Genomic DNA, 23499 nt, shown 5'->3' on the forward strand with positions numbered 1-23499 from the left:
TTTGAGAATCATCAACAATGAACGTTCAATCTTTTTTTTTTTTGAGTTAGTGCATTTTTCTGTTTGATGGATGGATGCTTGCTATGATTAGGATACCACAATTTGTGTTGTCGGAGAATTTCTATATGGAGTCGCCATTTTGTGTGTGTGTTTTATGTCCACTCCTGTTACAAAAGGGATCGTTGTTGCCATAACGTTGTGATCGTAAAATGGTGTATAGAGATAGAATTGTAAGTTGTCACACTTTAAACCGATGATGCATGACCAGATTGATTGAAAATTTCATCCTAAAAAAACATAATGAAAAAAAACCACACCACTTCCCTGGCTCATATACGGGTCGGTGCGTTAAAACCACTATTCTGCTAGGTAAGCTAGCTTGACCAAGACTTCAATAGGTGTCTGGTGTTTGCATTTTATTGTGTGGGGACAGTCCATGGCTTTGGCAAAAGCCAAATTTGATAACAGACATAAACTGTTAGATTCAGGGAGATAATGTGCTACCTCTGATTCGACAGGAAAGAGCAGGAGCATCTGACTGTCCACCAACAAGTTCGCCCTCATGACTGAGTTGTGGGACAGATTTGTGCAAAATTGCATCAGCATGGATGAGCAGTTACTCCCAACAAAGCCAAGATGCAGCTTCATCCAAGCCTGACAAATTTGGGATTAAGTTTTGGCTTGCCGTTGATGTTAAGACCAAGTATATGGTCAATGGCTATCCATACCTGGGTAAGGATGGGAGTCGGTTCTGTCTAGAAAATCAGACCATTGGAGACAGCGTGGTGCTGACGCTGATGGAGCCCTACTTGGGAAATGGAAGGAACATCATTACTGATAACTTTTTCATCTTGCTCTCTCTTGGAAAGAAACACCAGCCTGGTGGCCTCTGTCAACAAAAATAAGCATGAGCTGCCCCCCCCCCCTCTGCGCATGAAAAAGCGGCACATGATACCAAAGTGCTGAAGAGTGACGTGGCAACCCTCACCATCTACCAGGGGAAAGTATGGAAAAATGTGTCTCCTCAGCACAATGCACCAGGCCGTGGAGGTGGGGGATAATGCAATGAAAAAGTCTGACACTAAAAACAGACTTTTCTTCCACCAAATGAGGTCAAACATTTACTAGTTTATATAAAACATTTAAAATTTAAAACATTTAAATTTTCCTCCTTTCCTCCCTCCTTCACTACCTCTGTGGGATGAGAGAAGAAGGCGAGGTCTGAGAAATATGGTCCTTCAAAGCGAATATTCTGTATATTTAGTATTTACTTTAGACTGAGAGTTATTCATTGCATATTTGTATGTACATGTTCAGAAAAGCAGACAGGAGTGCATTCAGCACTCAGAGTCACTTGTCAGCATTCTTGGGGTCACTCATAAGCTGAGACTGGTGTCCCAATAGTGGAGGACAGCAGAGAAGCTGCTTAAAACACCTGCTACAGCAAGGATACATCGGTGTATCCTTTCAGGAAGTATTTTTCATTTGTGGCCAATGCCCATCATAATAGCCCAATCACATTAAATTCTACTCTCCAAAGATTAAATTGTCTATCCTATTCTCTCTACTTTTCCTCCTTCTCTCTTCTCCTCTACCACTCTTCTCCTCCAGAGAGGAGAGGCGCAAAGGCCTTGTCCACCTGTGTTAATTAGCCACACTCCCCAGTAAAACCTTCAGCCCCACTTTAGTTCACGTAAATAGCTTGTAGATGAAGATCATCACTGCTTTTTGCAGTTAAATAACAAAAATAACATTAGATCACTTGGTGTACAGTTTATGACACAGAAGAATATGATTAAAATATTCAGAATGTCCACAGTACATGATGTCACAGCCTTTTCCTTCATTTCACACAAAGAATAGCTTCTGGGTCATGAAGGAGACAAACTGCATAATGAGGAGAGGAGAGATTAATGGGATGTACTTGTCTGATTTAAAGTCTAATTTTGAAGGTTAGAAAATCATAATATTTTTCAGTACTCTTCCATTGGGTGGCCTTAAGTCGCGCTTTAAGGGTATAGATATAAGTTTCCGCAAATTTACACGTGAAATCATTGAATTTAGCCATCACTGTTAACTGGCAACCAACCAGAGATAGGTGTGGTACCAACGTCGTAATACTACTGGCTCAGGAGCTTTGTTAGTGGCGGAACATCTTAGACAGAGATAAACATCACAATCTCTTGCGGCCTGTACATTTTTTTTGCAATGATAAAATCATAATCTTTTTTTTTTTTTAGGGAATAGCAATACTTTTATTCTGCACCTTTCAGCAAGCTCTGTGGATGATCTTTTTTTTTTTTTTTTTGTAAAGAATGTCTGCATAAAAATGATATATCTGTACTCTTTAATTTCACTTTGACTTTTTTAACAGTATGCAAGGGGACGGTTCGGGAGGACATGGCGCCCGATTCTGAAGCTGGTGGAAAGGAGCACAAGACACCAATTACGGCCAATCATACAAGAAATACGTGATGCCTGGGAGTGGCATTCTCAGTGACTGCTGGCGAGCGTACGACCACCTCTTACAGCAAGGATTCATCCACTACCAAGTGAACCACAGGCACCACTTTGTCGCTGTGTATTGTCACCTTTACAACTTAGGAGGTTGAGCCTACTGTACCTTTGGAAGTGCTGGCCTTTACACCTTTGCTTCTGAAGAAGTAATGTTCTCTTCAGGTGGTTAATAATTTCCAAATGAATTTAAAGCTCGAGTTTGTGGCAAAAGTGGATGTTATCAATTGAGTTGAATGGATGGTGAGTTTTCATTCATTCATTCAACTTTTATTACTTCCGCCAAGGAGGTTTTGTTTTTGGTGCCGTTTGTTTGTCTGTTAGCAGGATTACGGAAAAACTACTGGGCCGATTTTCATGAAACTTGGTGGAAGGGTGTAGCATGGGCCAAGGAAGAACCCATTAAATTTTGGAGTGGATCCGGATCCGACTCACGAACAAGCGATAATAGCACGAACCTTGGCGGAGGTCTGCGCTGTCTGAGTGCCCTTCTAGTTTATATTGGGGTCAAACTCAGTGAGAATAGTATAGCAGTGTTATATGAATCAGTGAATGTAACCTAAATTTAAAAAGTTGGAAAGGTGAGTGTGTACCTTGAAAGCGGTTGCCTTGACCCCCCTGGTGTGTACGAGGCTGGGAGGGAATCATCACAGTATACCCACTACAATAAACTAGACTACACCACTGCGCCAGTGGGTGTGATTTTGTGTAACTAAACCCCAAACCCTAATCTGTCGTGAAGCCGACATAGTGAAAAGTAACTGAAAATGTCAACATGGCGGCACTCGTAAACCCCAACTTTTGGCTTCAAAACTGACCTTCAGAAAAATTAAATAAATTAATGAAATACATTCAGTACATGGAGCGAGCGAGCGCTAACAGCTACTTTTCCTCCCTAGAATTGTGTAGTATGGGTTTGTGAGATTGTTAACAACTCGAACTGCAAGCTGCCAACAAATTCTGACACAACACCACATAGAAATGTTGTTTTACCAAGGAAAGGAAGGTTATAATATACATTACAGTAGAAAACTCAATCGCATGCCCCAGGCCCCAAGAGTTTACAGGACTTCAAATAACAAATCCCCAAGAGAACACTGACACATATCCCAGGATGCATAGCTCTGAAAATGAAGCTCTGAAACTTTGTGAAGAGAGTATACTAAGTTTACATGTTGAAGTTTTGTGATTTCATTATGCGTAACCATTAATTAGACCAATGCAAACATTAAGCGTTATATTTTTTCTCGGAAGTATTCAAACTGGAATTACGACAGATTTGTTTTATTTCAAGCTTGCAAAACCTTATGACCATGGAACCTCCAACACAAATACAAATTCCTTCTTAAATCCTATGATTGAACCAAGGACTAATGTATCTACAGAGTAAAATCCATGTAATATTGAGGCATCAAGCCTGACTGATGCAGTACTTTCATAATAGGTATTGGGTAACAATGTTGTAACAACCTCATTGGTCTTCTTAACTAGAATATGGAAGTTCCCTTTAAAAGAGACGGAAAGGTGCGGTTAGCAATGTTTCAGAAGTATTGAACAGTGATTATTCAATAATGATTGCACAACTTCCTACATTAATGTAGTACTGTAATAATGCTAAAAGTCTAGGGTAATATTACTAATTATACAGAGCCACTGTACTTACTGACATTTAACCAATAAATTACACATTATAATTACACCATAATGTAAAGTGCAATTGATTTTTTTTATTAAAATATACAGAAGACATATGCAAAAGAGTGAGCATCCGCTCAAACAACAAGAAAAGAGTATCCAAGTCCTTCTCATTTAATTTGGGTACCAACCTCAGACTGGAAACTACATCAACAGGGAATGCACCTGTCCCAGGGGAATCTGACAAGAGTTTACCCTCTTTACACAAGTCTAGCCTGTAGCGTTCCTGCTCCAAATCTGCTTCACGCAATCTGGCGTTTAGTTTTAATCTTTCCAACTCAAGTTCCCGCTCCTCATGTTCACTTTCCTGTTGGAACTGTAACATTAACAACTCCTTCTGTTGCTCAAAAGTTAAACCGCTACCAGCACTAGACAATAGAGATGGGGCCAATTTCTCTTGCACCTAGAGACCCTGTAACCGGCAAAACCTCCAGCTCTACTAAATAAGCCTTCAATGTAGCCACCATAGCATCCTTTCTCCACTGCTTAGGGATGTCTACCAATTTTAGGCACCTGGTCATTGGTATACTTCAACAACTCCACGCTTGGAAGCTGCAAAAAATCCTCTATGGTTGCCATAATGTCAAGAAGACCAAAACACACACACTGCCCCTCAACAGTATGTACCAAACAAAACCAAAGAAAACGGCTATATAAAGCTATATAAAGCTATATAGCCAACATGCTGCACCGACAGGCTAGGGTAACCAGTCAAACTACCAGATTCCTACCTACCAGAACAAGTACAACAGTACTGGCTAGTCAACACCACCTCCCCCATAGCCTGTGTATGACAAGTTGTTTTTTTTCTGGGAACCCTCTCCCCTAGCCAACTGCCTGCCCAGAAGCTAACTACTCACTCAACCCTAGTCTTCATGCAAGATCCACGGCAGGTGTTTTAAACGCTGTCACCCACCTAGCCAGTCACGGACGTGTACCCGAGACAACTGCTCTTACAGTGTTCTGCACCAAAACAACAAAGTAAAACAACAAACCAATGAGACCACATGGACTACGTTGGTAATGCCTAGTGGGAGAGTAAGTTCCACTGATAACAGCCAACCCTTGACAACACCAGGAAAAAAAATGTTCATCAACCATGTACTGTTACCTCACCAAGTGTAACGGAGACTGTCCGTTACTATAGGACACTGTATTGATTGAGCAGTACATTTGCACATACAGCACAGTGTTGCAGAATACAATAATTACACATGGCGATTATTTTGCTGTGATATTTATTGATTAGATTTGCACATGAATACATTCTGGTTGCTTGTTAAGATGTGTTGCAGACACCGCGGCAGGTGGAGTTGGCCAATCCACCTGTAACAGAAATACGATTAGCGCTCTCGCAAACAGGAGACGGAATAATCTTGTGTTTGGGTGGTGAACGGCTATGATGTATGTAGGTGTTGCCGTATTTAACAAAGCCAGTCTAGTGTGTGAGAGTAACTTGAAATAGAACATTATCTCTGCCGACTTACCTCTTGCTGTTGTCTCCTACTCCCAGGGTGTTCGGGCAGAAGACGTCTCCAGCGCCTGCGCACCAATATAAAGTTCCGGGAGGGTTCCATTTAGCGAGGTTGCAGGGAGGGCGGGGGAAGTGATATCTATTGGTGGTGTAATATTGAATATTAATATGTCGTTTATTTATTGATGTATTAATAAGACATGTATAATTATGTAAATAGTAATTTTGTATTATATTTATTATTCATTAGTTTGTAAAGTTGAGGTGTTTGTATGTGTGTGGGAGAAACCCCCCATTGTTGGTAGCATCCTCCTAATTACCTGCAGCAGAGAACTATAAAGGCTGCCGGTACCCACTCAGTCTCTGTTCTGGTAGGTGGCAGGATGCTGTAATGTCATGTCATGTCATGCCACGGTGTGGTTGCAACCAAAAAGATGTCTCAGTCTCCTCACTAAAAGTCCAGCCGTTTTGCCGTCCAGTTGACACCAAGTAAACCCACCCCACTGGATTTTCCAAATGATACCCAGAGCTCTTACCCCAAAACAAGAAGACCAAAACTCCTGTTTGGAATGTGTGTTCTCCCTCAGTGTTAGCCCAAACACTGTTAACTGCTACAGCCAACAACAGCGGTTCCACACAAATACAATGCTAACCATCTAAGGTGAACTATTCCAGGGATTAACAAACTTTAAGATCCCGGACGAGCCCCCATTTGTTATAAGGTGGCTCAAGCTTGCAACAAATGAGGGAGACCACACAGAAATCAAACAAAGGAATAATTTATTTAACTAACAGCAAGTAACCCAAATAAGCAGTGGGATGTGGAGATCAGCAAGGTCAGTAGTGTAATGCATGTCTGCATGAGTGTAACATGATGTGTGAGGCGTGGGAGTGTTAAATATCCTAAATTAACAGGTCCTCGCAAACCGAGGACCTGTTAATTAGCCTAGATACAACTTGTATGTAGGCAGGTTTAGAGCAAACTGGTACAAATCATCAAACCAGACGGCCCTTCCGGCTCCGCCCACTGGCCATCTGCAATAGGAAATGGACAAAGAGGAACACAGCCAGCAGAGAGGGTGGGGCCGTCACAGTCTTATATACATAAAACCCAGTGTTCTGGGGAAAACACATGTTTTCCAAGGTGTCACTGTTTGATGTGTACACCTGAAGATAAAAGACCTTGAGAAAGAGCAGATTAGAGGACTAAAATACATCGAAAATAGAGGCTGAGGACACACTAACCAGACAGACAGAAAGCATGAAGCATTTCCTTCTTCTGGCACTCTTTGGATGGGCAGGTACGGTACAAAATTGATACATAAGCATTAATTAAGTCTGATGATGCATGAGTTAAAACAGGGCATCTAATAGTGTCACAGACTTGTGTGTAGCTATGTTTAACTGGATGTCAACGATACAGGAATGACAATGACACTTTTTGTCTGTTCCATATTTTCACTTTTAATTAAACAAATACAGTTGCCCTTGGGGAAGATAGCAAGATTGTTGGAGGGTATGAGTGCCCAAAGCACTCTGTGCCCTACCAAGTGTTTCTCCCCAACGGGACGTCCTGTGGAGGGACTCTTCTGTCTCGTGAGTGGGTGCTGTCTGCTGCACACTGCAAAACAAAGTAAGAACATTTTGTCACTGATTTTTTTGAAAACCTATATTTGACTCTGTAATTCATGACTTAATGATTGTGAGTCCCTTGAAACTAGTTCTTTGGGTGGGAAGCGGTAAGGAAGGTTCTCTCACTTCTCAGATAATCATAATGGTCTCTATAATGGGTTTAACTCTTCCAGGCCAATTCTAGAAGTATGGCTGGGACTGCACAACCGCCGGAAGTTTGAGGGGACCGAACAGTTCATAATTTCCACCAAGGTTATACGCCACCCAGACTTCAGCTCCGTCACTGGGGACAATGACATCATGCTGATCAAGCTGAGCCGGCCGGCCACTCTGAACCGTTATGTGCGCCCCGCTACCCTCCCCACAAAGTGTGCCCGTGATGGGACGATGTGCCGTATCTCTGGATGGGGGAGGCTTCGTCCCAAAATAAAGAACTGTGAGTTTCACAGTAAAATAGTTGTGTGTGTTGTTTCAAAAGGCCAATAGTTGTATTTATCTTACAAGCTATGAACTGCTGAGTATTTGCCATGCTCTACTTAATGGCATCATAAAAATTATAAAAACAACTCCTTTATGTGTTCTTATTTTCTCATACTATCTATTCCAGTATTGTTCCCTGACAAGTTGCAGTGCCTGAATGCCCCCCTCCTGAGTTACAACACCTGCTCTAATGCCTATCCTTCCGAGATCACTAAGAACATGATCTGTGCCGGGTTCCTGGAGGGAGGCAAAGACTCCTGTGAGGTAATTTCAAGGTCACAGCCACAACACAGACACTGCTGCTTCTTTCTTCTCAGATTTGGCTCTGAATATGAAGGACCCACCTTGAAAATAACATCACCCTGCCTCTCTCTCTCTCTCTCTCCCTCCCTCCTTCCTCAGGGTGACTCTGGGGGTCCCATGGTATGTGGCGGGAAGATCCAGGGTGTGGTGTCTTGGGGGCATGGCTGTGCTCAAAGAAACAAGCCCGGGGTGTACACAAAAGTTTGCAATTACATCTCCTGGATCAAGAACACCATGGAATCTGGCTGAGCAGCATAGATTTAGGAAGCTATTAAACTGGGCATACATAAAATCTGTGTGTATAACTGTAATTTATTAAACTGGGCATACATAAAGTCTGTGTGTATAACTGTGTGATTTATTAAACTGGGCATACATAAAATCTGTGTGTATAACTGTGTGATTTACTGTGTGTACAGTGTGGTTCTATCACTGTGTCATTAGCATGGCATTGATCAAGGACTATCACTCATTAGTTTGAAAATTCACTTGCCTTCAGTGCCATAATTCACAGCTCGGGTAAGCATGACTGTATGAAAGAATATGAAAACAGAGTGTAATATCCTGTGTGACAAGAATAGCTCTAGCTCCCTCTCCTGATTTAATAGTGATTGCTTATATACGTAGAAAATATCGCATAACTGGTTAAAGTAAAACTTGCAGATACTGATATTCATTTAGTTAATTAAATGAGATTGAGGTATGGTTCATATTAAACAGTACTCATTTTTGTACCATATAATTTTTTTTGACAGGGACAATTTAGCTGATGCTCTTACCCAGAATGACTTTACAATGAATGAGCAGGCAGGGTCACATGCCTTGCTCAAGGACACTTTGACAGGACAGGATTATGGGATGTTATGTTTAAGGCTATCCTGCTGCCCAGAAAAGATATAATGCACATAAGTGAGCATTGCTGCAAAGGTGACAGTTAGCCAGCTGACTAGACAGTGACTTTTCATCGGGGCGGAAACACAGAAAAATGTCTCTCTTGGAAATCAATATGAGCCATTATCTACCAATATCTCAAATAGGATCATCCAGCATCAAGTGTAGATATCTAAATAAGCAAATACATTCATATTTACTGGTTTTGGTGTAGCTTTTATTATCTTGAGTGAACTGTGTGGAATGCGCACTGAGATGTCTCCAATCAGTGTGACCACCGCCTTGCTCCTGATGCACGGCTGAGTCAACGGGCGCGTGCGTATAATTGATAATTTCCCAGACAAAAAAGCGCACACATGGCTCCGTCCAAGTGAGAGTATTCAACCCACTTTAAAGCTGCCAACTTCACGCCAAGTTCCCAGACGTAGAGAAACACGGAGTGGATGTCTCGCAAATTCCAAACCAGCGGAACTTGACATCGGGTAGAGGCAAAGATACAATTATCACATGTTTATTCCTCAATTTTTATTTTGTCGACAAACGACTGAATTAATTTGGATATATTCATGATATCTACTCAAAAAGAAAATCAATGTAATAATGATAATAATAATAAACACTTTTCTAAAACACAGTTTGCAAAGTGCTTCACAATATATAAGTATAAGTAAAACAATTGTTCCACAAAACAAATAGTAGCCTAGATAATATCACTTTCTGGAGTTGCTCTATTGATAGTAAACAGGAAACTTTCTTCAGTATCAAAGGTGAAACTCAAAGTCCATGAAGTCAGCCTCCCATAATGGAGCAGCTTAAGGAAGTGGCTCTTGATGGCATTACAGATTGGCTTCATGGGTTCTTGGGTTTGAGAGTGAAATGTACACACATTTTTGATAGAGCTCTCAGAGATAATAAAAAATATAGCCGCAAGCAGCAATTGCGGGGTCCGAGTACAATTTGAAAAGACAGACAAAACATGACAGAAGGTAGAAAGACATACACAAATACTGACATGTTGTGAAGATCAGACATGCAGTATATTAGTTACTGGCTTTTGTGTTGACTTCTATCAATCAGATTGTTTCATTGCAACCACATTGCTCAAGTTGTTCACAATGGCCAAACTTTCTATGACTTGTTTTTGACCACTAACGACTCCAGAAAGGACAAACCTGGATTTGAACCCACAACCTTCCACAGGAAAGGCTGATGCTTTACCTACTGAGCCAAAGGCCTGTTACCAGTTTATCGAGGAGAAACTAACTAAAGCGAGAAGTATTGTGATACTGCAGCCTATGAGAAATTGACAGTGCTAATCACTTTATAGAACATTGTAGTGCTCTCCATTAAGGAATAAAACAATACTAAGTCACATGGGCCAGAAAACTGCTGCTGCACTGCTCTCTATGGGTTGAAAGGTCTGGCCACACCCCAATCAGTGATGACATTCAGGTATTTTGCCATTGACAGATGATGTCAAACACCTGCTTTGAGTTTTCTGCACTGTGTGATTTAGTGTTGATTTACTTTTCATGAAACTTCAAAATGGTCACAGTTCATAAGGGACTTGAACGCACAACCTTGTGCTCCAAAGACCTGAGCTTAAAGGAATAGTTCACCCAAAAATTAAAATTTGGTCATTATCTACTCATTCTCATGCCAGTACAAACGCGGGTGAGTGTTTTTTCTTCATACAACTTACCTGGAGTTCTCCAGGCTTGCTGCTGGAGGAGCTTCTTCCAGTGAATGGGGAGTGAATGGGGAGCTGGATGTTCTGCTTCAAAAAGGGCAATAAATGTCCATAGAATTACGCCATAACGCCCTTTTTGAAGCAGAACGTCCTGCTCCCCATTCACTGCAATTGTTTGGAAGAAAGCTCCTCCAGCAGCAGAACTCCAAGTAAGTTGTATGAAGAAAAAACATCCACCCGAGTTTGTACTGGCATGAGAATGAGTAGATAATGACTGAATTTTAATTTTTGGATGAACTATTCCTTCAAACACTCTGACAACTTCCACCTATGACAAGTGATTGATCATAGGTGACAGTCCAACCCACATTGAAAGCCTCAGAAAGGATATTATAACTGTAGTAGGGCCCACATTAATCAATTTACACATGGCTTTACAGACATCATCTTGACAGTCCATACATCATTTGTCTTTAGTTTGATGAAGATTGATCAAATTATCTTGAACATATCACATTGTCAGTTTATCAAACAATTTGCAGCTGCACATTTCCATCTACTGTGCGCAGTTTTCAAGATATCATTAACATTTTTGGGCTGTTTACTAATTAAGGTATAACGATTTCAAAAATAATTTTGTTTTTTTCCTGAAATGTACGGTTTAGGAGGACAACACTGTGGGATCACAGTCAGTTTTTGCTATAAACAGAAGGGAGCGACTTCAGAAACCGGGGTAGGTTTCTGAGCTGCACACACTTTTAGGGGAGAAAAAGAAAGAAAGAAAGAAAGAAAGAAAGAAAGAAAGAAACCTTTTTAGTGCTGGGACCCTATTGTTTTTGCTGTAATTCTTTCTTTCTTTCTTTTTCCCCCCTAAAAGTATCTGCAGCTCAGAAACCATAAGTCCTACAGCAGCCATATTTGGCAGGTGGGCTCCTATGGCCCACCACTATTCAGGCAAGGCAGCCCACACACATTGGCCAGATGGTGGCGCTATAACAAGCAACTTTACGTTTTGGCCAATAACTTCTGAACCGTGTGTCGTAGACTGAAAATTCTTGTGTCCATAGATTCTTTGGAATGTGCCGAGTCCAACCCATATATCCCTTTCAATGTTCACCATTTACTATTGTCTACTATTTACACTATTGTGTACTATTGTCCGCCATTTTTAATTATTTAAGAAACACTTTTTTTGCAACTCCTCCTAGGCCGTTCATCCGATTCACACGAAACTTGGTGTGTACAATGGGACCATCCTCATTCATGAAAAGTAAATCAACACTAAATCACACAGTGCAGAAAACTCAAAGCAGGTGTTGACATCATCTGTCAATGGCAAAACATGATTGGCATCACTGATTGGGGTGTGGCCAGACCTTTCAACCCACAGAGAGCAATGCAGCAGCAGTTTTCTGGCCCATGTGACTTAGTATTGTTTTATTCGTTAAAGGAGAGTACTACAATGTTCTATAAAGTGAATAGCACTGTCAATGACTAAACAATACTTGTTTAGTTATTATATCCTCAGCAGTCCTGTGGCAGGTGTTTGGCTCAGTAGCTAGTGTTCTCCTCTCATGTGGAAGTTGTAGGTTCAAATCCAGGATTGTCCTTCCTGAATTAGTTTCAGTCATTAGTTGTCAAGAACAAGGATCTTCAAATTGTGCTTGGACCCTGCAATTGCCACTTGCGGCTATATATATAGTCACAGCCCGGCTCAAAGACTGTGACAAGGAGGGAGACAACACGAGTTGGCGGCTAAGAAAATGAATTTATTTACAAAAAAAGTCAAACGAATCAGTACATCAGTAATTATATATGTATATATACAAGTACTCTGTCCTGCAAATGGGATCTGCATCTCGTCTCTGTCTGTAAAGCCTCTGCTTTTCAGCAGCACTTAACTTTGCCATACCTAACAAATGATAAAATGAATAGTTATTTAAAATGTCTGGTTGTTAATAAATACATCAAATAAGTTTGAAAACCCCTTTCATATTTATAATATCATAATAGTTGCTTAACATTATACTGCACATGTATGTCTGTGGTGTTACCCATAAAACCAATAGTTCTGTGGTGTTACCATTAAAGGCAGTAACACCAAAGACAGCAACACTTTCTCACAAATATGACAATTCCATGAAAAAGAACACATGGCCATGTTAGCTTGCTAGCTAGAGAGCATGTGAAAACTATAAACTGTCCCTTATTAGTGATTATTTTACATTAGAAATGCAATCTCTTTATTTTAAATGAGTAACTCCAGAGACACAAAGAAAGTGCGACATGAAATTTTCAAAGATTTGGTCAGATTTATCAAAAAGTATGAGAGAAGCTAGACCCACCACATCCTCTCAAAGTTGGCGCCTCCTCGAATGGCCTCTTCTGCTGAGGGATGATGAGGGATGATGAAATGGAGGATCCCGGTTATGTGTTCACGCCAGCAGAATTGACTGGAGATTGTCCTTTTGATGCTACCGATGAGGAGGAAGAGATCGCCTCATCAAGCACATCAAGCACACCATGTCCCTGCAAGAAGAAGAAAGGTGGGAAAAACACCTAGAAAACACCTAGAAAAATACCCTGAAAACCGTCTTAATGCAAGCAGCCATGCTTCATATACCGCCAGAGGAAATAGGTCTAGATCAGAAGTTAATGCAAAAAATTTGGAGAAGTCTTTTGTTTCTGCAACTGTTGGCGTTGTGATTGACTTGCGTTGTTATTTATTTATCATTGACTTTTATACGTTTTCCATTTAGCTTAATTATTCAATATATCTATGAAGTCACTGCACACACATTTCTGTGGATCCAATACAATGGCATGTCTCATTTTTTTGATATCACCTGATATGTGATTTAACCCTGACAATATCTTTTTGGCATACAAACAAACATATACGCCACAACTGCTGCCATCTGTCTGCTTTATACATTTTGGACACAAGTGCTCATCCTCAATGTCAAATAGGATTTCTGTGGCTCTGCCCATTAGTGCTACATACTGCAATGCTAAATATTTTTGAATTGAATTCAATATTTTCTTTAGACAATCATCAACATGTTTCAGTGAGTTACGCGTACCTGCAAATATATACCATCTAAACTCATTCTTCTGTTTTTAATATATATGGTTGCACATACCCAATGTATGGATCCTAAATTGATTGGAATGACTATCCCATCAAAATTCCACCAGTTTTTATTTGCCTTTGGTACAGGTGGTGGTACAACATTGTCACAACATTGTGTTTGACTGACAAATGTTGCTGGAATAGTCAAATACTTATGTCCTGTGTTGTTTACTGCACTGATATATGCATTGATAATTGTGTCATTCAACCAATTATTTCCTTTAACATATTCAATGTCCTCCTTACTCAAATTATTTGCTGTTGAATGGGTGTTGTATCGCTTTTTCTTCTGGCACTGGCTGGCTACTTTGTTTCATAATGGCTGTCCCGGAGAATAGGAAGAGAGCTATCGGTGCATTAATGCTTATTGATATGCTGGGGGAAAAAACATGACCTAAAAAGGCTAAACATCTGTGGGTGAAGGACTGGCTACTCAAAAGAGAGACCAATGAATCATTTCACGCTCTATTCAAGGAGCTTGATCCAATGAGCCTCCGGTGAGTGCATTCTCCCTTTGATTCAAGGAAAATAAATAAACAGCTCTTTGTTGCCACCTTGTGACATCAGTATGAAATTGTAGCTTGATATGTGATTGTATTTTAGATAACAGCTCTGATTCTCATCAAAACTTTAGAAACACTTTAGCATTACCAATCTTGCATGAAGTCTATGAGGATAATCTCCTTCTGAAGTGTCCAAGAGACCATATTCTGTTTTCTTATTTTGTTCATTTTGGTGATAAGCCGTTGTCGAGTTGAAATCAATCAGTTGAAATCGGTAGAAATGATACCGATACGGTAGTTTGCCTAGCTCACGTTTGTTTATTGACATACCTCAGCTGTTTGACATCCATCATCTGACACGTTATCAGCGTTTTGATTGGCTGTTGCGTGAAACCACTGAACAAAAATATAAACGCAACACTTTTGTTTTTACTCCCATTTTTCACGAGTTGAAATAAAAGATCTAAGACTTTTTCTATGCACACAAAAGGCTTATTTCTCTCCAATTTTGTTGACAAATTTGTTTAAATCCGTGTTAGTGAACACACCTTTGCCAAGATAATCCATCCACCTGACAGGTGTGGCATATCAAGATGCTGATTAAACAGCATGATTATTGCACAGGTGTGCCTTGGGCTGGTCACAATAAAAGGCCACTCTAAAATGTGCAGTTTTATCTTGAAAAAGGACATTTATTAGGCACTGAACTATGGATCTCACATGACTAGGGCTACAGATATGCATTTTTTGAAAACCAGTCAATATCTGGTGTGACCACCATTTGCCTCATGCAGTGCGACACATCTCCTTTGCATAGAGTTGATCAGGTTGTTGATTGTGGCCTGTGGAGTGTTGGTCCACTCCTCTTCAATGGCTGTGCCAAGTTGCTGGATATCGGCAGGAATTGGAACACGCTGTCGTACACGCCGATCCAGAGCGTCCCAAACATGCTCAATGGGTGACATGTCTGGTGAGTATGCAGGCCATGCAACAACTGGGATGTTTTTTCACCTTCCAGGAATTGTGTACAGATCCTTGCATCATGGGGCTGTGCATTATCATGCTGCAACATGAGGTGATAGCGGCAAACCGCTTGCCCACACGACGTCATACACGCTGTCTGCCATCTGCCCGGTACAGTGAAAACCGGGATTCATCTGTGAAGAGAACACTTCTCCAAAGTGCCAGACGCCATCGAAGGTGAGCATTTTCCTACTCAAGTCGGTTACGACGACAAACTGCAGTCAGGTAAAGACCCGGTGAGGACGACAAGCACGCAGATGAGCTTCCCTGAGACAGTGTGACAGTTTGTGCAGAAATTCTTTGGTTTTGCAAACCAACTGTTGCATCAGCTGTCCTGGTGGCTGGTCTCAGACGATCTCGCAGGTGAAGAAGCCGGATGTGGAGGTCCTGGGCTGCCGTGGTTACATGTGGTCTGCGGTTCTGAGGCCGGTTGGATATAGGGTTATTTTTTCTATTTTTCTTTGGCAGTACGTGCATAGAAAAAGTCTTACATCTTTTATTTCAACTCATGAAAAATGGGAGCAAAAACAAGTGTTGCGTTTATATTTTTGTTCAGTATACATATTATGGCACACCCCCTTTCCCCCTCTTACTTATGTCTTCTTAACCAGAACAATGAAGTTAGTGGAAGTTGGAAGATGGCCTAAAAAGGAGCCTTGCACTCTTGGAAGCACATGGTGTGACCCTGGATGGCATAGTGACAGATCGTCACCCGCAGATTCAGAAATTACTGAGGGAGGTCAACATCACAGTTTTATGTCTGGCACATGGAGAAAGGTATTGTTTATTTCCAGTCTATGTGCAAACAATATGGAACACACTCACAGACATAGGTGACCAAATGTAGTTCCTCAACCATATGCAAGACATCCACACCCATGATGAACCCATGTTCCCTAAGTGTCTGCATCCACAATGCGTGTCAAGGGACAAGAGCAAATGGATGATATCAGGTATGTTCTCCATCTGTACACTCAACTCACTTAAAGACTTGTAAAATTGAAGTCAAATTGAAGTAGACCATGAATTATGCCTGGATTGGGTTTTATCCCACTTCTTAATTATTGATAGGACGACAATAATTTGTAACCACTGGCCTAACACTTCCATTTGTGCTGACATACTTAATTCTCTTCTTTTAGGAATCCCAGCTTTCTATAAGCTGGAGAAGGTGTTAACCAGCAAGAGAGTCCTGAAAGATGTGGCAAAGCTGAGCCCTCACCATCAGACCTCATCGCTCGAAGCTTTCCACAATGTTATCCTTTACTTTGCTCCCAAAAATGTAGTTTTTCCATTTGTCGGAATGCTGTGCAGGTAAATAAGACCTTGTGTCTTACTGTATTGACTTAATGTATAACAGGTATTGTAATTATCAGTAATTTTACTTCCCCCCCCCCCCCAAAGACTCTACCTGTCTGCCCTGCATTTCAACGAAAATGCTAACCGTCTCTAAAAGACAGCTGATAGTGAACCGCTCTTCAAAGTCTACTTTCCAAAGTCCAAGAAGGCAGAGTGCACAGCCAAGCCGGTGAAAGCAGAGCCAACCTTCAGTATGTTTACCAACACACGTTTATTGCACACACAAAACTTTCGAAATATAAAATTGAAATAAATATACATGTTATAACTAAGTATATTTTCTTAAGAACCCTGGCATCGTGGACGCTTCCAGGCCATCCAGTGTAGATGTTGGTGAAACTGTTGAGGGGACATGTAATGAGTTGAACATTTCATACTTTTGTCCATGCAAACAATTCTGAAAAGAAATGCCAATCAATGACTAATCTTTAAAGCGATATTGCACTGTGATACAACATTTAAGTAACTTTGTAGGCCAACTTTTTAATTATCAATGACTGTAAAAAAACAAATTGGCTACTGTAAACATAGAGAGGAGCAGCTAGATTTAATACCAGTACCAACAAAGTCATACCAAATAACTGCAAGTGTTTGAAACTATATTGTTGTATCACAGTGCAGCATCACTTTACATGTAGCTTTCTAATGACCTGAATCACACTGATTACTCAATTAATGATGGCTAGCACTAGTATGCTAACGAAAAGATATAGAAGAGAGATTATTTCATAATAGGCTTACCAGAACTGATGATCTACAACCCCCTGCAGAAGAACTGAATACCATCCTTTGTGATTGAAGTAGTCAACGTGATTGTCTTCAGGGGTAATGACGGGAATATGACTCCCGTCAATCGCTCCGGCGCACTGTGGGAAACCCCACCTTGTTCGGAAGCCTTGTAGGACCTCCCGGAGGTCATCTCCTTGAGGTAGCTTAATGTAGTCAGGCATGAGGACATGGCGCACGGCCTTGTAAAACTCGTGGACAATCGAGCAAACGGAGGACTTTGCAATGCCAAATGGAGCTTTAGCGAAGGTTCAGTCAGGAAGACTATCTTTTGCATGCTTATGCTGTAGTTTCACTTCTCATTCCATACTGCCATTCACTTCTCTCACGCATGCTCATTCATTATTTCCTTGCTGTCTTTTCCCGGGCTGTCAATTGAGATATCAGCTGTTCACATCAGCTGGCCACATCTATCCAATAGCACAGCGACACACCTCTATCGTTAGCCTATCATTTTGCTGCTGTCTTTTTAAATACGTCTCTCTCTCCGCTGTAGTCCATCCATGCTGCTGTTATGCGTACATCTGTCATCGCGCAGGTCATATGGCGAGTGTTAATTTTGTGTTGCTGGTAATTCTCGGTCTGTCATCGCATCTTATGATGTCAGACTCAGAAACTGAACTTTTTGATGCGGAAATAATCGAATCAGGTTCTACCTCATCCGCTGCTCGGCACAGTGTGCAGATTGCTGCTCGTCAAGGAGAACCAGCTTTGCGAATCACCAGTCCGGGATGAGCCCCCTGCAACCTCTGGCCCTCCATCAGCTCCTGGTTCGCAAACGGTCAAAGAAAACTCACCATCTAGCTCCTCAATCCAAGCGCAAGAAAGTCTCTGCCAGCTCGGCTCATCCCGATCATCCAAATGCTGCCCTTGCCGTCACATCTACTCTTCAGTCTCTGGTTAATTCTATCCAGGCAATTGATGCTCGCCTCCAGTCTCTGGAGAACAACCAAGCCTCATCATCTTCCTCGCCTACGGCCTCTCAAATCCCGCTGTTTCATGCTCCAGCTCCGGCACCTGCACCTCAGCCATTCATTCTGGGGCACAACTGGGGCACTTGCGGTGGGCAAGTGCCCCAGTCGTGCCTCAGCATTCTCTGGCCTCTGCCCCAATGCTAGGTAGGCCGAATGTTCCTTCTGGAGCTAACATCTCTCCTCGTTTAAGGTCCAGAATTTTGCAGGGGAAAGACATTAACCATATCAGCCTAATACTCCCATCTCCTGAATGTGAAAACAAAGTTTCCTCCGGAGAAAACTTCACAGCTTTGATTAAATCTGCTGATCCCAGACTGACAAGAGATATGTCTATTGGCGAATTTGTAGTCGCTTTTGGTATATTTCGCGATGTGATATGCTGCGTCTACCCAGAGCGTAGACAAGAACTGGACTCATATTTGGCTCTGATAGGTGACTTAAACTTGAGGTATGGGAGAAATATTTTTTACCAGTACCACAAAGGTTTCTCCAGCAAAGCAGCTCTCTCCATCGCTCAATCAAACATTTGCTTGAACTGGTCTGTTCTGGACACTGAACTGTTGGTCATGCTAGTGGGTGGTTCGCAAGCTGTGTCATGCCTTACTTGTGGCAATATGGGCCATTCAGCGTCTCTCTGCCCTCTAGTTCCATTTTTTCCCCCAAGAGCACGGGGCCCTGCCTAAAGCTAATCATGATCCATCTCTCTCTGAGAGGGAAAAAACTGACAGCCGTGGCCGCAAGGTGCATATCTTTAACAAACAGCCCATATGCAATAATTTCAACGAAAATGTGTGCACTTACCCCAATTGCGTTTTCCTTCACATCTGCAGCAACTGCAAAGACGCTCATCCGAGATCAGTGTGCCCACGCAGGTTTCGCCCTCTGCAGAATTGTCGTGGTTCAAAGACTTATTGAAAATCCACCCTTCTACTCCAATAAATGTTCCAGCTCTTGCATCAGAACTGTCTTCTCATCCTGACTGTATATTTGTTGATCATTTGCTCACTGGTCTTTCCCAAGGGTTTCGGGTAGGGGTTGTCTCGTCCCTGGCCTCCTCTTTCGTGTCAAAAAACCTCCAGTCTGCTCTAAAAGAGCCAGTCATAGTGTCTCAGCTTCTTAAAAAGGAGCTCGATAAAGGGTATCTAATTGGGCCAAACTGTATTTTGCAGTGTGCCTCACGTTTGGCTGTAGAAACAGTCCTTTCATTTTCAATCAAGTTTCCGAGGCTCTTTGCTGGATTCTTTTAAATAGAGTCCGAGTTCCCTCTCTTCTTCACCTTTGACGACTTTCTGCTGGTTGACCCTCCGCACGACAATTCTGGCTCCTCGTTATCCAAATTGAAACACCTGTTCAATCATTTAGGCGTCCCCCTCTCTGTCGACAAAACTATTGGTCCAGCTACTCGCCTCGAGTTCCTGGGCATTATACTGGACACAGTAGAAATGAAAGCTTCTCTTCCAGCTGAGAAACTTAGCGAAATATCGCAGTCTTTTTCTGAATCAAAAGAAGTTACCAAACAGCAAATGCTCTCTCTCCTTGGTCATCTAAATTTCGTGATGCGTGTTGTTCCCCAGGGTCGCTCGTTCATTTCCAGACTGCTGGACTTGGCTTCGTCCGTGCCTAATTTGCATGACAAAATTTCATTGGATCACGATTGCTGCTCTGATCTGAATTTTTGGTCTCGTCTGCTGGATCAGTGGAATGGTGTAATGTTTTTCTATGATGATTTGGTTCATTCCTCTGATTCGCTGAAGTTTTTCACAGATGCTGTGCCCTCTGTGGGATTTGGGCCTTTTCAAGGCCAATGGTTTGCCAGCAAATGGCCCCATTCCTTCCCCAAGCTCGATTCCTCCTCTGCTTTGTTTGAAATGTATCCCATTGCAGTAGCGTGTTATGTGTGGGGGAAGTTCTGGCAACGCAAACGCATTGCAGTCCAGTGCGACAACCAAGCAGTCGTAAAATTAATAAAGGCCGTTCATCCACTCTCGAAATCATGCCATTCATGAGATGCATTACATGGCTATCTGTCACGCAAAATTTTATTATCACAGCCCGTCATGTGCCAGGTCATGCCAATCTCATTGCTGATTCTTTATCTCGTTTTAATTTCCAGGTATTCAGGAGTCTTTGCCCAGAAGCCAGCCCAACGCCCATAGCAGTTCCCCCTCTAGAATCATTGGCCCTCTATTAAATCAGCTTTCCCTGCAGTCATATTTAGAATCTGCCAGGTTTTATATGAGTAAGGGTCTAGCTGCCTCTACCCTGAAATCCTGTGATTTTGCTTGGAAAACCTTTGCCTTGTGCTGCGTTTCTCTGAATTTGCCACTAAAACCTGTTACAATCAGTGCTGTTTGCGCTTTTATTTGTCATTGCATGGATGTGCCTCACTTTAAGCCACAGTACATAAGAGGTCTGGGTGCTGGTATCCAGTTTAATGCTAGATGTTCCGATCCATCTTTTCCCAGCCTATTTTCCAATCCGGCCATTAAACTGTTACTTCAAGGCATTTCAAAAGTTTCCCCCTCTAGCTCTGACAAAAGACTCCCTATTACTCTTTCCATCTTGCATAAAATGCTATCAGTCTTGAGACATGGTTATGTTTCTCCCTATGTTGACTCTCTCTTGGATTGTTCTTTTTTACTAGCTTTTTATGGGTTTTTAAGGAGTGGAGAATTTACCACTTCTTCAAATTCATTTGATCCAAGTAAAGACGTTACCTTTTCAGATTTATCTTTCCACCCAGAATTCTTTAGTCTTTTCCTCAAACACTCTAAAGCTGGAGGTTCTTGCGCTGTAATTATTGCTCGCATTGATTCTCAATTCTGTCCTTTTAAATCAATGTGTAAATTAAAAAAAAAAAACAGGCCTCTCACTGACCCTTGTGCCCCTCTTTTTCTGACCCCAGATAACAATCCCATGTCTAAATCTTGGTTTAGCTATCATTTAGAGCAGATTCTTCTGAGATGTAACATCTTTTAATCACTTGAGCTAAAAAAAAAAAAAAAAAAAAAATTGTCATGCTCATTATTATGATTCATATCTTAGCAGATCATGCCTTCTTTGTATGATTAATTGTGGCCTGTTCCATTCCTGCTGGGTAAGTTATCATTCTTTGGGGGAAAATATTAGGCTGTGTCTTTGGGGCTTGCGCCCCTTATTTTTGGGGGATTTATCTTGCTGCTGCTCAGGGCTGGTGCCCCTCGATTTCAAAATCCCCCTGTAGAGTCTAAGCGCCAAAGACTCATGCTAAGTCTTAATTTTCACCATATCATCTGTTATAATAAACTATTATCTTTACTTCATTCACTTGTCTCTCCTGATTGAAATGGAGCTTTAGCGAAGGTTCAGTCAGGAAGACTATCTTTTGCATGCTTATGCTGTAGTTTCACTTCTCATTCCATACTGCCATTCACTTCTCTCACGCATGCAATTTACAATTTACAATTTCACATTTGGCAGACGCTTTTATCCAAAGCGACTTACACATGAGATTTGCATACAACACAAGCAAGTTTCTAGATAGGAGAGAACAACGAGAGTAAGTGCTATAGAGCTAAGTTCTGGTCCAACAGGACAAAGGTGCTACGAGACAGTGCAACAAGCTAAGTTCTGGTCCAACAGGACAAAGGTGCTACGAGACAGCGCAACAAGCTAAGTTCTGGTCCAACAGGACATAGATGCGACGAGGGAGTGCTACAAGGCAGTGCTATGAGGTAATGCATAGAGTGCATCAAATTTTTTTTTTTTTTTTTTTTATGAAAGGAGGTATTCGCTAAAGAGCTGGGTCTTTAGCCTTTTCTTAAGGATAGAGAGGGATTCTGCGGATCGAATGGAGTTTGGCAACTCGTTCCACCACCGGGGAACCACAGAAGAGAAGAGTCTGGCTAGCTCTGGCATGCTCACTCATTATTTCTCCCTCCGCTGTAGTCCATCCATGCTGCTGTTATGCGTACCCCTCCACCTCCCCGTCTCCGCCCAGTCTTCGCAGATTCATCAGCTTCATCAGCTTCATCAGCTTCTTCACTCATCAACCTCACCAGCTATCAGTTTCAGCAGAGTCATCAGCCACCACCACCAGTGTCTGGACTCCACGGGGGGATTTATCTTGCTGCTGCTCAGGGCTGGTGCCCCTCGATTTCAAAATCTCCCTGTAGAGTCTAAGCGCCAAAGACTCTTGCTAAGTCTTAATTTTCACCATATCATCTGTTATAATAAGCTATTATCTTTACTTCATTCACTTGCTTCTCCTGATTGAAACAGGTTAGACAACGTGCAGTAACCCACCCGTTGCCAGCCAATACAACCCAACTCTTACATGCTTTCTCAGGGAGATGGGTCGCCTGAACTGAGTGTCTTGCCGCAAGAGTCTTGTGGAGAGGCGCTGACAGATGTAGTTAAAAGTAGCCCTTGACATCCTGAAATTTTGGATGAAATCTGTTTCAGTGAAGCCATTCACGTCACGATCCCACCACTCCTGGCTCCAACTCCGCATCCACACACACCTCCGTACAGAAGTAGCAGCCATTGCTCCACAAAAAGCCATAATAAAAAATTTGGCTCTCGTTCTCCTCATCCTTGTTATCATCTGCTCATGAATTCGCTGGCTTCCACTGCACATCAACTTATACATGAAACCGTAAACACTGACTTCAGTGGCCTCCATGTTTACTTCCGTATGACAGCGTGCTGCGTGTCACGTCTTTGTTATTGTTCTGGGGGTTGACTACTGTATGGATAATGCAGAAAAGAACAGAACGACGGTCAAACGAAACGTGGTGCGATGGGAGAGTCTCCACGGCTTCTGGGTTGGAGCAGGTCTTATACCCCTGGGAACACTGGCCAGGTGCGGCCAGGTGCTCCCAGTTGCTCTGATGACTCCCCCGCCCCACCAGAACCTGCAAGCAGCAATAATCTGTTTATATCCATCTTTTGTTCTTGGAAATCTGTAATTCCATAGAGACCTATCAGACTTTCACCTCCTCCTCACCACCCTCAAGACATCAGAGGGCAAAGATTTTTTTTCTTGTTTTCTTACTATTCTT

At 41.9% G+C, this 23499-nt stretch overlaps 1 protein-coding gene across 1 annotated transcript; it reads left to right on the forward strand.

Annotated features, from left to right (window-relative positions):
- The first annotated feature begins 6826 nt into the window (after positions 1-6826).
- Positions 6827-8462, forward strand: LOC139667995 (trypsin-3-like). The gene is made up of 5 exons (XM_071547468.1): positions 6827-6984; positions 7166-7316; positions 7489-7751; positions 7923-8059; positions 8198-8462. Exons 1-5 carry the CDS (start codon positions 6945-6947, stop codon positions 8345-8347), a joined length of 741 nt encoding a protein of 246 aa, XP_071403569.1. The 5' UTR covers positions 6827-6944; the 3' UTR covers positions 8348-8462.
- The last annotated feature ends 15037 nt before the right edge of the window (positions 8463-23499 follow it).

This window comes from Centroberyx affinis, unplaced genomic scaffold, assembly GCF_046629955.1.
Source record: "Centroberyx affinis isolate AG114_WGS23_722 - 3 ecotype Tasmania unplaced genomic scaffold, CSIRO-AGI_Caff_v1 ptg005945l_1, whole genome shotgun sequence".
Classification (NCBI taxonomy): Eukaryota; Metazoa; Chordata; class Actinopteri; order Beryciformes; family Berycidae; genus Centroberyx; species Centroberyx affinis.

What these genes read in the sequence shown, in the direction of transcription:
- LOC139667995 (XM_071547468.1), top strand. Translation starts at nt 6,945, where the DNA reads ATGAAGCATTTCCTTCTTCTGGCACTCTTTGGATGGGCAG. An exon ending in GGCACTCTTTGGATGGGCAG is followed by an intron (nt 6,985 to 7,165) that starts GTACGGTACAAA and finishes AAACAAATACAG; the next exon opens with TTGCCCTTGGGGAAGATAGC. An exon ending in TCGTCCCAAAATAAAGAACT is followed by an intron (nt 7,752 to 7,922) that starts GTGAGTTTCACA and finishes TATCTATTCCAG; the next exon opens with TATTGTTCCCTGACAAGTTG.